The 17,865-nt window shown below is 40.1% G+C and overlaps 3 protein-coding genes across 5 annotated transcripts; 2 read left to right on the top strand and 1 right to left on the bottom strand.

Moving 5' to 3' along the window:
* The first annotated feature begins 1,434 nt into the window (after nt 1-1,434).
* On the top strand, nt 1,435-7,076 carry selenot1a (selenoprotein T, 1a). Its single transcript, XM_040143619.1, has 6 exons — nt 1,435-1,654; nt 2,665-2,775; nt 4,688-4,814; nt 5,817-5,904; nt 6,216-6,382; nt 6,552-7,076. Exons 1-5 carry the CDS (start codon nt 1,515-1,517, stop codon nt 6,338-6,340), a joined length of 591 nt encoding a protein of 196 aa, XP_039999553.1. The 5' UTR covers nt 1,435-1,514; the 3' UTR covers nt 6,341-6,382; nt 6,552-7,076.
* Nucleotides 7,077-7,458: 382 nt separating this feature from the next.
* LOC120798854 (glutamate-rich protein 6) lies at nt 7,459-14,283 on the bottom strand. 3 transcript variants are annotated; one of them, XM_040143617.1, is made up of 13 exons: nt 14,235-14,283; nt 13,766-13,821; nt 13,456-13,573; nt 13,236-13,288; nt 12,956-13,084; nt 12,765-12,857; nt 12,470-12,681; nt 12,293-12,354; nt 11,942-12,120; nt 11,244-11,326; nt 10,880-11,038; nt 10,385-10,610; nt 7,459-8,235 (listed from the first exon to the last, which is right to left on the bottom strand). In XM_040143617.1, exons 3-13 carry the CDS (start codon nt 13,472-13,474, stop codon nt 7,969-7,971), a joined length of 1,482 nt encoding a protein of 493 aa, XP_039999551.1. In that variant the 5' UTR covers nt 13,475-13,573; nt 13,766-13,821; nt 14,235-14,283; the 3' UTR covers nt 7,459-7,968. The 3 variants fall into 3 exon arrangements, with proteins under 3 accessions (XP_039999551.1, XP_039999548.1, XP_039999549.1); XM_040143614.1 differs by lacking the exon at nt 13,766-13,821 and having other exon boundaries at nt 14,235-14,264; XM_040143615.1 differs by lacking the exon at nt 13,766-13,821 and having other exon boundaries at nt 12,470-12,645; nt 14,235-14,264.
* A 664-nt stretch (nt 14,284-14,947) lies between these two features.
* LOC120798855 (leucine-rich repeat extensin-like protein 5) lies at nt 14,948-17,014 on the top strand. Its single transcript, XM_040143618.1, has 4 exons — nt 14,948-15,295; nt 15,438-15,578; nt 15,705-15,823; nt 16,135-17,014. The coding sequence occupies exons 1-4, from the start codon at nt 15,004-15,006 to the stop codon at nt 16,972-16,974; spliced, it is 1,392 nt and encodes a 463-aa protein (XP_039999552.1). The 5' UTR covers nt 14,948-15,003; the 3' UTR covers nt 16,975-17,014.
* Nucleotides 17,015-17,865: the final 851 nt, after the last annotated feature.

Raw genomic sequence — 17,865 nt, 5'->3', positions numbered from 1 at the left:
GGTTAACTTGTGTTTGATGGAACTGGTAAGAAAATACAATTTTGATTTTTCATTCATTAGGATACACTCATAATATTGTTATGGTTAGGTCTTAAAGATCTGTTGAGGAGTTAAATGCTTTTCAAGACAAAGGGATTTTTTTGACTTGTTTTTGTACTACTTGAGCACTCAGTATTGGTTTTGGTGTGATTATGAATCTGCGCCAATGTTTGATATGGATTTATTGTAACTCCAGCTTGGATTTGTTTGAGAGGAAATAACTTCCTGCTATACTAAGCTGTATAGCAAGCTGTGTTCACTATTCATTCATTATGCATTATTTATTTTTTCAATCACATCAGTGTAGCCTTCCAACACAAAATTGTACACAAAATATGAGCTACGATCTGTAACAACATAATACACATTCCTTGATCGAAAAGGAGCAGGGAGGAGAATAATCAGAACCACTTTCTGATAAAACACCATTTAGAAAGACTTTATAAACTGTAATTAATGGCATTATTAATGGCTAGTAAAATGTTTACTATTTTTTTACAGATCAGTTGTAAGCAATTAAAAACACCTTTGGGGTTACCAGGTTGTTGGCATTTAAATTCAACAGGGACACACCTCCAAGCACCAAGTCTGCAGTTATAAATGTTACTAAAGGTAATGGATTTCTAAATGGGTAATAACAAGCCATCATCCGAAGTTGGCCACTCGCCTGTCAATGTTAATAAATCAATAAAAACGGGTTATGCAATACTCAATCAAGTATGTCGCTCTAAATGTTAATAAACAGTCTAAAAATGCATTTTGGTCAAGATGCCCGGCAGCCCTTTTCCAGGAGGTGAGTGGTCAAACAGTCCAGTGGAAGGGGTCTCCTTTATTAGTTAACCAGCTTGCCAAAAAGACAAAAGTGTCATGCTGGGAGAGGATTTTCCACGACCTGGCAACCCAAAAGTTGTTCTTGATGGCTTGTAACTCATCTATAAAGCACTAGTAAATTACTTATTAAGCAGTAATAGGGCCATTGATTATAACCTATTAATGTTGCCTTATCAGAAAGTGTTTCGAAAAATCTTACATTACCTGCCCCCTTCTCAAAGCAAGTAACATAATGGTCTATCATACATCTAGGGTGAGATAATGCACCACCTTATGTAATTGAAATGAAAAATGTTGGCAATACAGATGAGAAATAGGCATCTGAGGCCTATAAAACTTTAATAGATATAGCATATATAGTGTTATAAAATCATAAAGTTAGATAACTACGCTAGCGCTGTAATTCATTATTTCAGTTGTTGGGGTTAGATGAAGTGTCTTGAACTGATCACTAAAATATATACAGCATATGCTGCAGGTCAGTTGAACAGCCAGAGCGGCAGGTGGCGCTAAACGTGGGCGCCAGTCGTGTTTAAAACGAATGATCAGAGCACGAGGAAAACGGGGGACCAACCACAAACGACAAGTACAGATTAACCTACCTCCCTCCGTCTGACCGAGTGAGGAAACGAGCCCCGGAACGGATGGCGATGAAGTGGTTGCGTCTTTCGTTCCTCGTTTTGGGGGTTTTCTCGCTGTGCTGCGCCTCGTCTGGTGACAGCAGCGGCGTGAAGAAGATGAAAATGCAGTTTGCCACGGGACCCCTTCTCAAGTTTCAGATTTGGTAAGGCAAATTAGCAAAAAACATGGCGAGTCATTGCGAGCTAGCTAAACTCTCCGGCTAACAACACCGTAGGCCGAAAATCGATGGAAGCTAGCTATCAGGAGGTTAGCTTATGTTAACATGTTGGTCGAAGAAGAAGGAGCCTTCCCTAGTTATTTATTAGCGAAACGGCTCAAACACTGTTAAGACACGGGGAGAATACATTTTCTGGAATTCCCACATTTTAGCCTGTTATGCCCATTTCGTCGAAAACATCGCCCCTCTCCCTCTGTCAAACCCGCGAGTTATCGATAAATCCAATAACAGTCGTCTCTGGTCCGCAGGTTACATTAACATGTTCTTTTTTTATTGCGTAGACACTGGGATTATTTCAAATCCCAGTAAAGTGCTCCGTGTAGCTGGGATTATTACGTACAACTGAATTAAAAATTTTGTTTTTTGGTTTTCTAGATTATGCCTGAAAGACGCGGCTCATTAAAATCACACTATATCAAATTAACCCCTTTAACGTAAGGTAACTGCTTATCACTCTGTGGAGGAAGCTGAACCCAAATCTATTAAATTAAATACAAACATAAAAATGATTAACAGTAATATTTCATCGTAAAAGCGAGGGAGTTGTGCTACTAACGATGTCACGTGGTTTTAATCTGTTAATTTGCAAGGAGGTTAGTTATGACTAAAGTAAACTAGACGAGACTAACAGACATTTGCATTGTAAATTGGTGCTTTTCTCTGAAGCAAAATGTCACAGACTGGGGCGTATGGCATAGGAGTACAACGTGTTGAAGAAAGTCTGCATGCTGCTAAATGGAATTTCACCTTAACGTTAAGTCAGGGGGGAAAATCCAAACAAATGGTCTACAGATAACGTTGGAATTCAGGTGTCAAGGCTAAGTTCACAATCTAGCCTGTAGATCATTGTATTGTTGCGGCTGCCTTTGTTCATGGTTGTTATTGCAGCTGTACACTGTGTATGCCTTTCTAACAGCATGTTTGTCTTCACACAGCATTTCCTGAGGGTACAAGCGGGTGTTTGAAGAGTACACGCAGGCCTTGTATCAGCGGTACCCAGACATCCGCATTGAAGGGGAGAACTATCTTCCCATGCCCATGTATCGGTAAGAGAGAGAGGGATTCTCTGCCTTGTTACAAGTGGATTATATCCAGCTTTATTAAAGCAGACTGAAAGCTGCCCAGGATTAGCTGTGATTTGACTGAGGAAATGGAATTCTCATGCAGTCAGGCTTATCTGGCCATGAATTTGTCTTTGGTGGTTTTATAGGCGTAGACAAAACTACTCTGAAATTGTCAAAGTTTGGTTCAAAGGAGCATTGTGTTATGTAGTGTCGGCTATTATTGATCGCATACTGTATACTGTATTATTTCAGCTATCATCAGAAATTTTTCAGATTTTGATCTTGTTTAAATTCGAGGCAGTGTCAGTATGACTACAATAATTCCACTACAAATGCTCAGTTGGCCTTTTATTGGGTACACCTTGCTAAAACTAATGAAGTCTAGTATATCAACTCTGCGATAAATTTTACCTTCAAGCAGAATGCCCAAAAACATTACAACTTTGATGAATGTAGGATCTGTCGCAGCACTGTTGTATTAGACTACAGTAGTTTTAGGTAGATGTAACGAATTAACTTTGTCACTAGTGCTTCGAGTTCTAAGAAACTATTGCGCTGTATCATTGACAGAGTGGATTCATTGATCTAAAAGTGTGCACCTGTCCTGATGGACTGTTTTTTTCAGTGAAAGCTTTGCTTTCTATTGTATATACAGAAAGACAAATTAGAGCTGAAATGACCAGTTGGTTTGTCGGATAAACAGACAATTAATCAGCAGCAAATTTGATAATGGATTAATCATTGAAATGGCTTTTCAAGTGCAAATGCTCCAAATTCGCTGCTTCCAGCTTCTCAAATGCAACTGATACGGAAAATCATAATGAGTTGCAGCCCTAGGACTAATATTCCTCTTAAATATTTTTCTTCAGTATATTTCTCCCCATAATATAGAATTGTCCATGAACTATTTCGTTTTTGAGCACTGTTACAGACACTAGAATTTTGATTCTGATGAAATTTAAATTTTCTAATCTTAATGTAATGCGTTCAGCGGGCTTGTGAAGCATCTGTGGCTGGGAAACGGGTTATATTTGGATCAGACGCTTAGTCTTGATATGAGACTGGTTTGTGCAACAGTCCCAGGTGTTGTAGTTAAAGTTGTGGTGCTGCTGAGACCCTCAGGTCCTCATCAGTTGAACTCTTAATCAACACACCAGGGATTAGCTCCATCAAAGAAGGAGACAGTGTCACACCCTGGCCATCCAGTTCTCCAGCCTTGTCTATCTCTGTTTCACTGGAAGAATAAACCTTTATTCACTGACGAGTTGTAGTTCAACCAGTTACACATGTTAAAGTTTAAAGGTAGTAAAACTGGAGTAATAATAAACTAGTTTATTATTTTAAGATATACATTTCCCTTCAAGAATCTTAATCACTGTTGAAATATATAAATGTTTGTACGAGAGGAAGCCAGTGTTGACTTCATGTACTTGTTTATTCTACACAATGAAGCTTAATTTGTATAAATTGAGGCCACGCCCTTCTCTCTTGGCAAAGTGTTCAAATAATGTGGTTAGTTGCCTCTGAAGTGAAATCATATTTTTAATAATTAGTTAGACTTTAAGATGACTTATTAAATAAGCTGCTCTGTCCATCTTAATTGTATTTGGCAAATGTTAAATGCACTTTTTTATTTTTTGAACCTCAGATGAATGTGCTTACTTCAATGACCTTGAAGGAGGTTAATTACAGTTATTACAATTACATTACAATAACTTAAGAATTATGTTTATTGCACATGACCAACCTACCGTGAGAGTATTTCCAGGTTCACATATGTCTGGACAACCATTATATATCTTGCAGGATTTGGATCTATAACAAGCCTTGTCGGCTTTATATTGCCATGTCTAGAAATTGTATTAAAAGCCAGTTTCTTGTTTCATTTCCTCAGACACATTGCTTCCTTCCTGTCTGTGTTCAAACTGCTGGTGATTGGGCTGATTATTATTGGCAGAGACCCATTTGCCCTCGTTGGTATGCAAGCTCCAGGCCTCTGGGAGTGGGGCCAGGGAAATAAGGTAAGGTTCCCTGGAAGTATAGGAGTTATTAAAGCTCTGGACCTATGGAAGAGCACTGTAATTTCCATGTGTAACAGTGTGTTAGGATGGTGGAGTCAGTATAATGCAGGTGAGCATTTGATTTGCAGGTAATCACCACAGATATCACACAGGAACATGGCTTGAATATAGAAATGAAGGAAAGTGGGCTTTAGTTTGGCAGTGTTTCTGATGCAGTATACACTAAACATACACACTGCCAAGTACAACTCAACCCATGGGATTTCATTAGCTGGTCATTCGGGGTCTTCAGGTTGTGTTGTTACGTATTGTTTGGTTTGGATCTATTATCCAGAGGGTTGCAGACGTGCCAAATACTCAGAGGGAAAATGGCCAGTGACTGTTAACATCAGATATTTGCAAATAAAACAGTTTTGCACTATCTGCTTTTCTTGTGTTTTAATAAGACAAGTGAGGCTGATAATGTAGTGGTTTTGGTAGCTAAACAGATAACTAACATAATTGCATACAGAGTAGATAAAGATTTAGTTAGCATTTGGCTTGTTTTGCCGATATAAAATTTGCTGGTCTCATGAACAGTTCCAGGCCCTGTAACTTGCTTCTCTGTAATCTCACTGTGCCCTAATGTCATCAAACAATAAGAAGACAGTGTGCCTTTGTCACACATACACAAATCAGTCCGTTCCTGACTACCCTGCAAACTGCAGAGAGAAATCAACAAGAAATGAGACGAGCCAATGAGAATCAAATGCAATACTGGTACCAGAAAACCTTTTATATAATTGGCAGATATTTTTCTGTCAATAGAGCACTGTGTTCCACCCATGGGTCTTTGTCCTCATTATTGCAGTACACGGTATCTTTTCAGTACACTGCTCTTGTGGTCCATTGAGTGAGCACGATTCAAGAAAAATTGGAAACACAACAGCCAGTAAAAAAAACATGGGAAACTATTTTTTTGTGTAGAACCTTGACCTCAAATTTCTCCCGTGCTTCTTTCAGATATATGCCTGCATGATGGTGTTCTTCTTCAGCAATATGATTGAAAACCAGTTAATGTCTACAGGAGCCTTTGAAATTACATTAAATGGTGAGTGTGATTCACAGCCTGGGCTTATTGACTGAACCTAATGTTTTTGTCATAAGATTGATTTCACTTGGCTGACACTTCACAAACAGTGGTAATGAGGTAAATGTAGTGGTCAACAAGGATTTTCTTTTTCCTGCTGTTATTACACTTTGAACAACACGTAGTGCTGTTTTTATATAATTATTGCTCAGATGGTTGAAAACAAGCTTAAAGAATTTTTTTTTTATTTTTTAGATGCTATTAATTAAGTTGTGTGGTTATGGTTTAAAAATGCACTGAATTACAGTTGAGTGAGTATTGTCTTTCCATAGATGTGCCAGTGTGGTCAAAACTAGAGTCAGGTCACCTGCCCTCCATGCAGCAGCTTGTGCAAATCCTGGACAATGAGATGAAGATGAACGTTCACATGAACACAAGACCTCATCACCACTCCTAACGCTACTCTTCAATTCCTGGCTGGAGCTCAAAGCCCCTCCTTGTAAGTAGAGTAGTGTTCATAGTGCTGTTTTCACCAAAGATGTTTTTTTTTTTTTTAAACTATTCAGTCTTTTGCCGGTCTTAAAACCTTTTTTCCTTACCTGTAAAACATACTGGTCAGTGGAACTACTGCTCTTGTATTTGATTGCCCTTTCTCTCTGCCTGTCTAGGTTTGAGGTGGGTTTCTCACTGGGCTGTGAAATGATGTTTATGAAGGTCTGCGCTGAAGGCAGGAAGACTGCTAGCGCAGACTGGATGCCCCCATCACTCTTCACTATGCCCTTTGGAGACATTCCGCCCCTGACGCCAGAGTGGGATCCATGGCAACAGTGCCGGCCATTCTGTCATTTTTCTTAAACTATTCATACGACTGCAGATTTCATCCAGGTGACACCAGTGGTCTCATAAGGAGAGATTTAACATTGATTCTTATAGTCTTTAACTTGTTGCATATAATTGATTTATGTGAATTAAAAAACAAATGTGTCATTTGTACCACTGAGCCATATGTAGAATTTTAAGTTTATTGTTCTAAAAGTAGCCTAGCCATGTAAAAAATGCAACACTTAAAATCTGTCATCACTGTTGTGAAAATAACATCGGGGAATTATATCTTGGTATGATTTCTGAATAATTTTTATATTTACATAACTTGGAGGAAGTTAAGAAGATTAAAACATATTGTAACTATTTAACTGTGAAGTTGTGGTGTGGTACTTTTTAGGGGAGACAACTCTCTTCAGTTCTCTCATCAAGGTTTAAGTCAGTTTGGTTTAGTTAAGGAAACCTGAGAAGAAGAATAGAAAAGCTGCTGAATGGCTAGGAGATAAACCTGCTTCTTCAAGTCAGGTCATGAGGGCACATCTCTTAGCCATCTGCTCAACCTAATGTTATTAGGAAGACTTGAGGCTCTATGCTGATTTGATTATTAGAGACAAAACAGACCAGGCATGAGTACAATGTAAGACCAGAACATACAGTGAGGTTACAGTGCTACAGCGTATCCCAACTTGTTGAATCATTTGCAAGCTCTACTTGTAACTAAATGAAATTTGGCAGATCCAATGACTATTTATATATTTGTTACTATGCACCAAAGGAAAAAGATAACCTTCGAGAGCATTCCCTGTGGGCTCAAACGAAATGTACATCATTTCATCACTAGCATATATGCAGAAAGAGCAAACAGTGACCCAGACAAATGGAGACATTTGATGGGAAAATTTTAACCTTTGCAACTTTTGCACTTTCACATGTGGCTATGAAGAGTTAAGGGTTTTTATATTTTCTTTATCCGCTCAGGACACAACGTACTCTTATGTGAAATCTATTCTATAGTATCTTCTGAAATACCATTAAGAGCTATTAAGTTGTATAGAGGGACTCAAGACCATAGGAAACATGTTAACACAAGTACTAATATATTTTTTTTGTTCAGATCCCCTATAGTTACTTTGAAACTGCAAATTAAAGTTTTTTTGAACCTCAGTTTGTGGAGTATGACTTAAGTGCCGTTATTCCTCTGTGACTTCATTATGATAGCAGAGCTGCTGCCATTGTGTCACAGTGAACTTTTTCAAGGGGACATCAAAGATAATTCTCCAGACACTCATGGATAAAGGCTCTTTCACTGTCACTCATCATCACATGAGCACTGACTTCCAGAAGCCTTTGAGCAACAACATGGAGGTGAGGGGCTTTTTTGGTCTTGGGCAGCTGGGAATGGGAGGGTGTCACCGGGTTCTGGTGAAGATACTGAATGACCACGTGGATTCTAATCCTGGCTGCCAACACTAACAGCTCCTCCTTTGTTACTGATGGTCCTGAAGCAGGCCCATCTGTGTTAGATTTACCCTAAAAAAAAAAAAAAAGTTATTTTCAGATGCCATAATTTAAAAAAAGCTACCAAATGAGTCAATGTGAATGTCATAACATAATAAGATCCCTTTGATGTAATGCAACACTCATAAAAAGGGCACCTTGGAATTTGATGTTACACTGAATATGAGCAAGATACAAATTCTGTGAAGCGTCTGAACAAGCAGAAAAAGTATAGTTTGAAACAATTTCTAACTGGCATTTACAGTGCCATGAAAAAGTTTGGGCACCCCTGGTCCAAACTTCTGTTATTGTGAATAGCTAAGCACGTAAAAGATGACCTGATTTCCAAAAGGCAGAAAGACACATTTCTTATATATTTTAACCAAGATTACTTTTTATTTTATGTTTTATGTACTTGTTATATTTTATGTTTATATAACCAAAAAAAAGGAAAAGGGGCCGAAAAAAAAGTTTGGGCACCCTGCATGGTCAGTACTTAGTAACGCCCTCTTTGGCAAGTATCACAGCTTGTAAACACTTTTTGTAGCAAATAAGAGTCTCAGTTTTTCTTTTGGGATTTTCACCCATTCTTCCTTGCAAAGGCATCTAGTTCTGTGAGATTCTGGGGCTGTCTTGCATGCACTGCTTTTCTGAGCTCTATCCACAGATGTTCGATGATGTTTAGGTTGGGGAGTGTGAGGGCCATGGCAAAACCTTCAGCTTGCGCCTCTTGAGGTTGTCCATTGTGGATTTTGAGGTGTGTTTAGGATGATTATCCTTTTGTAGAAGCCATCCACTTTTCATCTTCAACTCTTTTACAGACGGTGTGATGTTTGCCACCAGAATTTGCTGGTATTTAATTGAATCCATTCTTCCCTCTACCAGTGAAATGTTCCCCGTGCCACTGGCTTTAACACAAGCCCAAAGCATGATCGATCAAGCCCCGTGCTTAACAGTGGAGAGGTGTTCTTTTCATGATATTCTGCACCCTTTTTTCTCCAAACATACCTTTGCTCATTGCGGCCAAAAGTTCTATTTTAACTTCCATTACACAGGACTTATTTCCAAAATGCATCAGGCTTGTTTAGATGTTCCTTTGCAAACTTCTGATGAGGAATTTTGTTGAGAGAACACAGGACAGGTTTTCCTTGGAAGACTCTTCCGTGAAGGTCATATTTGTGCAGGTGTTGCTGTACAGTAGAACAATGGACCACCACTCCAGAGTCTGTTAAATCTATCTGTAGGACTTTTGCAGTCAAACGGGGGTTTTGATTTGCCTTTCTAGCAATCCTACAGTTCTCTCTAAGAGTTTTCTTGGTTTTCCAGACCTCAACGTGACCTCCACCATTCCTATTAACTGCCATTTCTTGATTACATGACGAACTGAGGGAACGGTTACCTGAAAACACTTTGTTATCTTCTTATAGCCTTCTCCTGCTTTGTGGACATCCATTATTTTAATTTTCAGAGAGCTAGGCAGCTGCTTAAAGGAGTCCATGGCTGCTGAAAGTTGGGACGTGGTTTGGGGAGTCTGAGTATTTATGAAGCTTTGAAATTTGCATCACTTGGCCTTTCCTAACGGTGACTGCGAACAAGCCATAGCCCTAACAGGCTAACTGGGGGCTGAGACCTTGGTAAAAGTTATCCGAGAGCTCAGATCTCTCGTGGTGCCCAAACTTTTACATGGTGCTCCTTTTCTTTTTTTACTCTAAAATTGTACAAAACAAAAATAATACAGGAATTTTGCTCGAAAAGAACGTTTCCTTTTTTACTTTATGCCTTTTGGAGATCAGTTCATCTTCTACTCACTTAACTATTCACAGTAACAGAAATATTAACCAGGGATGCCCCAAATTCTTCATTCCACTGTAAATACTGTAAAGCTTAATCTACTTAAGGCGAAGATGCCAGGGGAACATAAGTTCAAGAGGTTTACGTCACACTGTCAGAACGGTACATTTAACCTAAAAATGTAGGTGCCGAAATATAATTGAAAAAGATGGAAAAAAGCTTTGTGCACAGCTTCTATTGCAGCTTCTGGGAACTGCAAGATGAATATGTGGTCAGAAATAAAAAACCCTAAGTGTTTCCGGTTCTGCACGCCATCATAAACACTTGGGTTTATTATTTCTGTTTACAGAAATATCTTGTTTAAAAACAGTAAACAATGCTTCACTTTTACCTGAGCACAGCAGGTACCCACACTGAACTTTGCTTGTTGCCCTTGTGCCAGGAAGGAGACAAACACTTGTTCCTTCCCAAAGACTCGGACCCCAACAGTTTTGTTGAGGGACAGGAAGACAGGGTGCAGGGGAGTGGGAGTGAGACTCAGACTGCTCCAGCTCCACCGACGAACTCTGGCACCTCCCTCATCCAAACACTGACCTCCTGATCTGTTTAAGGACAGCCTGCGACATGAACGCAGACACACAAATGCATATATATACACACCGTTAGCGTCATTGTCTATGACTATGGATAAAACTAATTATATTTGCACCTCAATCATTTTATCCTAAAATCATACATAATATTCACCCATTCGTATATGAACAGGATATTAATTAGCCTAATTTATATTTACGTAACAATTAAATAATGAAATTAACTAAATTGTATTTATTACCAATACATTTTTAAATAATTAAATGATAAATGTAAACACTTTACTCTGTACCATATGTTTCCATTGCTGTGATAACATGTCGCCCTGCCGTCAGACTGGAACACGGCTCTAATCGACTGATTGGGGGCATAGCTGTCGTCATACACGATGCAGACCCTTCCATTTTCTTCAGTGACCACAACAACAAGAGCCAAGATGCCCGAGGGATAACTGTTGCCATGACGATAAGGATGGGGACACCCACTGTAGAGTGCATTTTGCATTGCCTATACAATCTAACACACGATTTGTTCTGGCTTAAATTTTCACATTGCTCTTTTTATTAATTTTGCATTGTTTCCTGGTCTTTACCCCAAAACCAGCTGACAATCTCACCACATGATAAAATCTCGAAACATCAAATCTGGGTGGATACAAGGCCTGAGCAGAGCCATCAGGGAACAAGGTAAGAAATTTCATGCCATTGGAATAATATTTGTGTAGAAATTCACCTCCATCCTGCAAATATATACAGTAAGATTCAAAAATTTAAAAGATATTTGATGCTTTAAATGTTTTTACATATCTCCTGTTATTAAAGGGGCACTCCACCAAAGTCAGTTTCTTAACAGAAAGCCTCTATTACAAAATGATGGTGACAAGTTTGAAAAATGAGGGCCTTTGCTAGGCACAGAGGGTCTGACAAAAGATGCTATCGTGCTGCATTATGGGAAATGTAGGAGCAATTATTTCTGGAGCCTGAGGCATACTATGGGCTAAAAGTCAGGATATCTCTGTCTTTGCTGCTTTGATTTCGACAATTCGTCTCTTGCAAGTCCCCCTACTTAATCGAAGTATAAAACTAATTTGGTGGAGTAACCCTATAATAGTCATACAGGTATATAATCATTAATACTTATCCTTATTTGCATGACAAAAACATTTACAAGATGTAACAAATTGTATTGTTTGTGCATTGATTAGAAGCATTGTGGCCACATACACACATACATACATATATGGTGTGGTTTCATCACTGTTGATAGGAACAATTATTTAAGATATTCTTAGGATTGATTTAAATATAACAAACAATAGGTCACAAAAGAAAACATAACCGTAATTTTTGGATACCTGATGATGACATATGCCAAACTGAAGTGGCTTGTGGTCGCAAAAAGGGACCAACACCTGCGCCTCTTCCCCTTCTGTTTTCAAGCACTTCTCAGTTGCGCTACTAGGATACGCTGTCCAGCATCCTTTTCCTGGAGCACCAGAGAGCCGGAAGCTGAGGACCTTTGACGTTGAGGCGACTAAACAGTAGCACAGAACAAACTGTATTGGTCTCACAAAGCCATTTAAGTCACAATTGTTTAGTTTCTTACCAATAATCTGAACAAGTAAAAAAAATTTAAAAAATGCATATCGTGGATGAACAGATTTAAAGCTGCCGATGTGTATGTTGCTCACTGAGCAGTTACTCACAGGTTTCTTTCACAGGTAGTTGGACTGGGCAATCCTCATGGATTCCCAGTTCTGACTGTGTCCTGTGAAAAATTTCCAAATACATCATTCCTGTTATTTCTGCTAAGCACTAATATTCATGATAAGTACTGATTATATTTCAGGGTCTATGTAACATTTTAAAATGCAAATTCGTACGCAAGTACACTTGGTAAATCCATGATAAACTTGTTGGGGTCGTCCATCTCCCTTCCTTGGAGGAGCAGCTCCTCCACCACTGCGGCTGGCTTGTCTTCCAGTGATGTTGGAGTACCGGTTTTCAGGTCACGTCTCCCCTCAAACAAACATCTCTGCTTCACCAGAATCTCACACAGCTGCTGCCGCTGGGCGCAACAGAAGAGGGGAGCCGTCTAGGATGGAGGATGCAAGGGGGTCAGCAGTGCATCAGGTAAATTTTGGGGACTTGGTTTTGAACATTTACTATCTGCCTCACCTCGGGCTCCTGTAGCCATGTTAGATCGAGTGATGGTCTGGCCTTTTCCCCGCAGTACTCACATTTCAATGCATATTCGGTCAGAGATGGAGGCTAGAAAAACAGTTTTTAGATTGCACTGATGAGTAACTGAAAGACATGTTGCTCTAAATGGGAATTTACGACAGCAGGTAGAAATCTGATCTTAGTACCTCTGGAAGAATGGCTGTTAAGTTTATCCTGTGGTTGTCAGACTCCCGATTGTACCTCAGAACTCCTGCAGCTCTGATACAATAGGTGGGTGGATCACTAACTGACTGTGGACAGCCCTCTTGTATCCTCTCGCCAATCCCAGAGAAAAATACAAATCAAATAAATTAAACAAGTCATTAATAAGCTTGATGGTTCTTGATTAAAAACATGGTTGAAAAGGAAAACAGATTTATGTAATGTATTTCCCACTAATCTATCTATGACTATGATTTGTCTCACATGGTCATTCAGGACCCACAGCGGCTCATGCTCTAATGTAGCAGAGGTGGCATCTAATGGCAAAACAAAAGTCATTGTGGCATCATTGAATTAAGTCCCAGACAGGTAAGGATTGACCTGAATACAACAGCTACTTAATGATTCCTCTTTGCATCAGATGACTCGATTATCCTATTTTACTTTCATAATATCATTTTAATCATATTAGGAGCAGACTCACAGGAAAAACTGGACCTCATCTTTGTCTCTGTCCTTCTTACTGTGCTGCAGTTACTGATTTCAGTGTCTTTGTCCCAGGAGGAAATAACAGCGTTCACTGTTTGTGTAAAGTTGCTCTCCTGTTGGAGGAAAATAGACACAGTAGATAATATATAAAAATGAGATTAGACAAGAAAACAGAAAAGGACAGTGGCAGAATAAACACAAGGAAAGGCAGAACACCTATAAAATGTATCTGCTTGAGAGTTTATCTTGAGCAGGATATAGCGCACTAATAAAAAATTAAAAAAAACACAACGTAATACACTCACCTCAGTGGTAGTCAAATATTCACTAATGCCTCACACTTGCTGGTGTTGTCAGTAACCTTGGAGACGAAAGAGCTGTTGAGAGCAATGTGTAAACGTAGTAGCAGACTTCATTTCTGCTGCGGGCTGACTAGTTTTAGTAGCAATAGATGCAATGAGTTATAATAAAGTTATAATAAACTGTATAATACTGTCAGGGTGCTGACTGTACACCAACTCAACGTGCGCTGCGGAAAATAAGGAAAGAGGATCCTGAAATTGAATGTCAATTGTATGCCCCTAAAAAAACAAAACAAAAAAAAAACAAAAAAAGATTAAATGTCAGATCTTGTTGGATTGAATCTGGATTCAGTTTTGAATATGTTCAAATTCAGTTATCTTAATATGGTAATTTTTTAATCCAGTGTTCATTTGAGTGTTTGACCTAAAAGGCAGAAAGGGTTTGGAGACATAAAATACAAAATAATCTCACCTCAAGGTCCATTTAGTAGCTGTTCTGGAGCTTCATCCGCAGATGGAGTTTGCCCAGTTGTCATGGAGCTGTAGATGTTCAAATTTTAATTTTTTCTGAGCACTTGTTGGCGTAAAAGTTGGGCTTCAAAGTCCATTCTTTTGCAAAACAACCTAACCTCCGGGTCCATTCTCTAGCTGTCTTTGAGCTTTCTTTCCTATGACAGTATCTTCAACACAGGTCAAGAGTGAACTCTGAAGCGCCACCAAGGACTAATGTAAATCTACTTTTTTTTCCACTCCCTGCTTTAAACCCCTCCTTTATGCACTTTTTTCGTCCAATTTATTCCATCTAGTGAACATGTTTTAACGCCAGTTGCCCAAAAGATGGCTCTCTGTTCATGCTGTGTTATGTTCACGAATTAAAAACAAAACAGAGAAAGAAAATAAATGAGATGGCTATTCGAATAGGGATACTAATAATAGGGATAATAAGAGATGAAATAAGTGATCACATTTATATTGGTTTCTGAACCTGACACTGAAGTGCATAAAAAGCGCCTTCCTGCTCCCCCGTTTCCTCCTCACCTGAGGGCGACGGTGACATCCTACCCAGGTGTACCCACTTCCAGATGATTCGAGGGACGAGCGATCAGCCGGCCCCGCCGCGGCTTCTGATTGGCTGCTGCGGCGCCCGCAGCACCCGCTGGAAGGAAACGTTGCGACACAAATAGCCGCGGGAAGGCAGCATCCGCCGGCACTTGACATATCCAGGAGTTACGCACGACAGAATGACGCGCAGAGGGAAACGGAAAAGCGCTACGGTTTGCTTGGCTGCAGCTTTTCTTCTGGCGTGTTACTTGGCGCAAACGGTGGACTGTTATCGACTGACGAAAACGGAGAGTCGGGAAGGGCGAAAAAAAGCCGACGCAGCCAAAACGACAGGTGTCCAGGAGGGGAAAATTGTGTTCGGGAGAGTCGAGAACGGGTCAGGCCTTGAGTCGCAGGTCGTAGACGGGACCAGGAAAGCCTCCTCAAACGCTTCCGTGCAGGATGAAACTGCTTATCAATCGGACTTTGCAGGTAGAAATCTGAGGTCTTTGTATTACACTGCAGGTGTTGCGTAGTAAAGTTTCTGCATACTGACATCACCACAGCTCCAAGAGGGGGGGTCACAATGGGCTGTGATCAGTAGCAAAATTCTCATTTGAATGTTTCCTGTCAGGCTGGTCGAAAGGACAAGCGCATGATATCAGTTCCAGAGAAGCATCCTGGAAGCGCATGGCGCCTTCCCTGCAGTGTGGTTGGGACCAGATGAAGTTCAGAGCAGTGGGACCTGGAGCCTCACAGTTTGCAGTGGAACAAGGTAGAGTGAAGTGGTTCATGAGAAGTACCATGCATGTGTAAGCTCTACCTTGTAGGTATTTGCACCAGTGTTTTGCCAAGAGATATATTTTTATTATAATTTTCTTCCTCCTTTAAACCCCTACAGGAAATGGACCTCCAATGCCTCTGCCCCAGATCCCTTCCACCTGTGGCTACAACATGCAGAGGAACTCCCTTTCACTTATTATGTTGGTTCCGTATGATGGCTGCAATATGGTTCAAGAGGTAATTTTTATTTCCAGAAATAAAATGAAAGCTGTTCTGGTCTAAATTTAATGTTCAGTGGCTAATACTGGTAACAAACTAGACTATTATTTCCTAAATTCTAATCATTCGGCTGAGTCTAGATTTTCAAAATGCAAGGCTTTAAATTACTGCAAACTACATAATTTGTGTTTTGGACTCAACACACAATACACTTACTTTAGTCTGTGTTAAATTGAGCATTTTCTAGTAGACTAAATATGATCCTGTGGATTAATCAAAACTTAGTTTAAGCCTCATTGTAATTAATTGGATTCTGTTTTTCTCCCAAGGGTGGAAGTTACATGCTGCCAATGCGTTGGCAGGGAATCCCAGTCTCTCTCTGGTGCCCCAAACCTGCAGCACCTGCTCCCACAACTGCTGACCCACATCAGCCTGTACCTCAGACACCCAGGTACCCTCCATCCTACCCTAACGTGCCCCAGATGCCTCTGATGCCCCACCTCAGCAAGAACCCAGATGTTTCATATCCTAAAATTCCCCCATCCTATTTCTTTCCACCTTACCTGCCTTATCCTCAGTACCCTTCAGCCGTTGTATCAGAAGCTACAACGGCGGCAGCGACAACAACAAAGAAACCAGTAATGCCTAAATTTCCGCAATACCCCCCTTTCTTCCCTCCTTTTTATCCCTACTTTCCTCCCCCCCTCCCAGTTACAACAGCAGCGCCAACCACAACGGCTGGAACGACCACCAAATCAACAACCACTGCAAAGCCAGCAGCTGCGGCTCCTCCCCCAGTATTTCCTTTTCAGTTCTACCCACCTTTCTATCCCCCCTTTCCATGGCCCCTACCCAGACCTCTGCCAACAACTTCAGCGACCACAAGTAAACCAACTACTAAAGCTCAGTTGCCACAGTTCCCGCCGTACATGCCTGTCTTTCCTCCATATCCTCCCTATCCTCTTTTCCCTCCTCTTATGCCTCCCTTTCCACAATATCCAACCCCTAAGCCAGAGACGACACCAACCACAACTGCCACCACCACAACTAAGAAAACTGACACCGTACTGACTCCAGCACCACACGATCACCCCCACTTTCATCCGCATGTCCACCTTCCATTTCCATTTATGCCATTTCCTCCTCCTTATCCCCCTCCTTCAGGCTAGTCTGCTGAAAAATGTATATTAAATGGTTTGACTAACATAAGTGAGTGTGTGTGACTCTCAGTATTTAGTGAAATTCTCTGGGGCAGTTGAAGGGATAATGTGGAAAGGCTGGTAAAATGGGATTTGGTGGGTGTGTGGGAGAGATGAATAGCCCATATTGAAAAAGGTCTTTACTACAGACAAGAGGCTCTTCAGATGTCAAACATAGCGCCGTCTAGTATCTAGAAGGCCAGTGTGAAAAGGTGAAGCGATGTGTATGTCAGGAACATTGTCACTAGTCCATATGACTGAAATGCTCACTTTAAATTGTTCCCTTCCTTACAAGCTGGCAGAGCAAAGTGAACATTTGGGTCATGGAACTGTTGTGTGTTGCCAATGGTCCTAAAACATACATGCACATTTTGCTTGTTCACTGACATTTTGGATACGAAACCACTCAATTTGACAACTGAGAGCTTCTAGCTTTGGGTGTATAAAATTAAAATGCTGTTAATGAGTGATTTGTCACAAATGACATTTTAGACATTTAGAGGGTGTAGCCTAGTGAGGCTGCAGTGATGGAAGTAAGGAGAGAGGGTGTAAACTAGGATTTATAAAACTTAATTTAAATTGTGCCAATTCTGAAATGGAGACACCAAAAACTGAGGGGCAATGCTGTTTTATTTTTTTTTTGTGTATCTATACATAAAACGGGAAGAGTTTATATGAAACCTATACCTGTTATTTTTATAAAAGGCCATTGGCAGTGAGGGAAATGAAGCTGTAGTCTTATAGCCAGATCAGAGAATGCGTTCAAAATTATTAAACCAGAGTAATAATTTCCATAGGGTAAAGTGTTTATAAAAAAAATATCCATACTCCCCTACATTTAATTTTAATACTTTAAATCAA

This window comes from Xiphias gladius, chromosome 14, assembly GCF_016859285.1.
Source record: "Xiphias gladius isolate SHS-SW01 ecotype Sanya breed wild chromosome 14, ASM1685928v1, whole genome shotgun sequence".
Lineage (NCBI taxonomy): Eukaryota > Metazoa > Chordata > Actinopteri > Istiophoriformes > Xiphiidae > Xiphias > Xiphias gladius.
This window is presented reverse-complemented; position numbering and strand designations above follow the sequence as displayed.

What these genes read in the sequence shown, in the direction of transcription:
- LOC120798855 (XM_040143618.1), top strand. Translation starts at nt 15,004, where the DNA reads ATGACGCGCAGAGGGAAACGGAAAAGCGCTACGGTTTGCTTGGCTGCA. An exon ending in TTATCAATCGGACTTTGCAG is followed by an intron (nt 15,296 to 15,437) that starts GTAGAAATCTGA and finishes GTTTCCTGTCAG; the next exon opens with GCTGGTCGAAAGGACAAGCG. An exon ending in GCTGCAATATGGTTCAAGAG is followed by an intron (nt 15,824 to 16,134) that starts GTAATTTTTATT and finishes TTTTCTCCCAAG; the next exon opens with GGTGGAAGTTACATGCTGCC.
- LOC120798854 (XM_040143614.1), bottom strand. An exon ending in TGTGGGTCCTGAATGACCAT is followed by an intron (nt 13,085 to 13,235) that starts GTGAGACAAATC and finishes GGGATTGGCGAG; the next exon opens with AGGATACAAGAGGGCTGTCC. An exon ending in GATTTACCAAGTGTACTTGC is followed by an intron (nt 12,355 to 12,469) that starts GTACGAATTTGC and finishes AATTTTTCACAG; the next exon opens with GACACAGTCAGAACTGGGAA.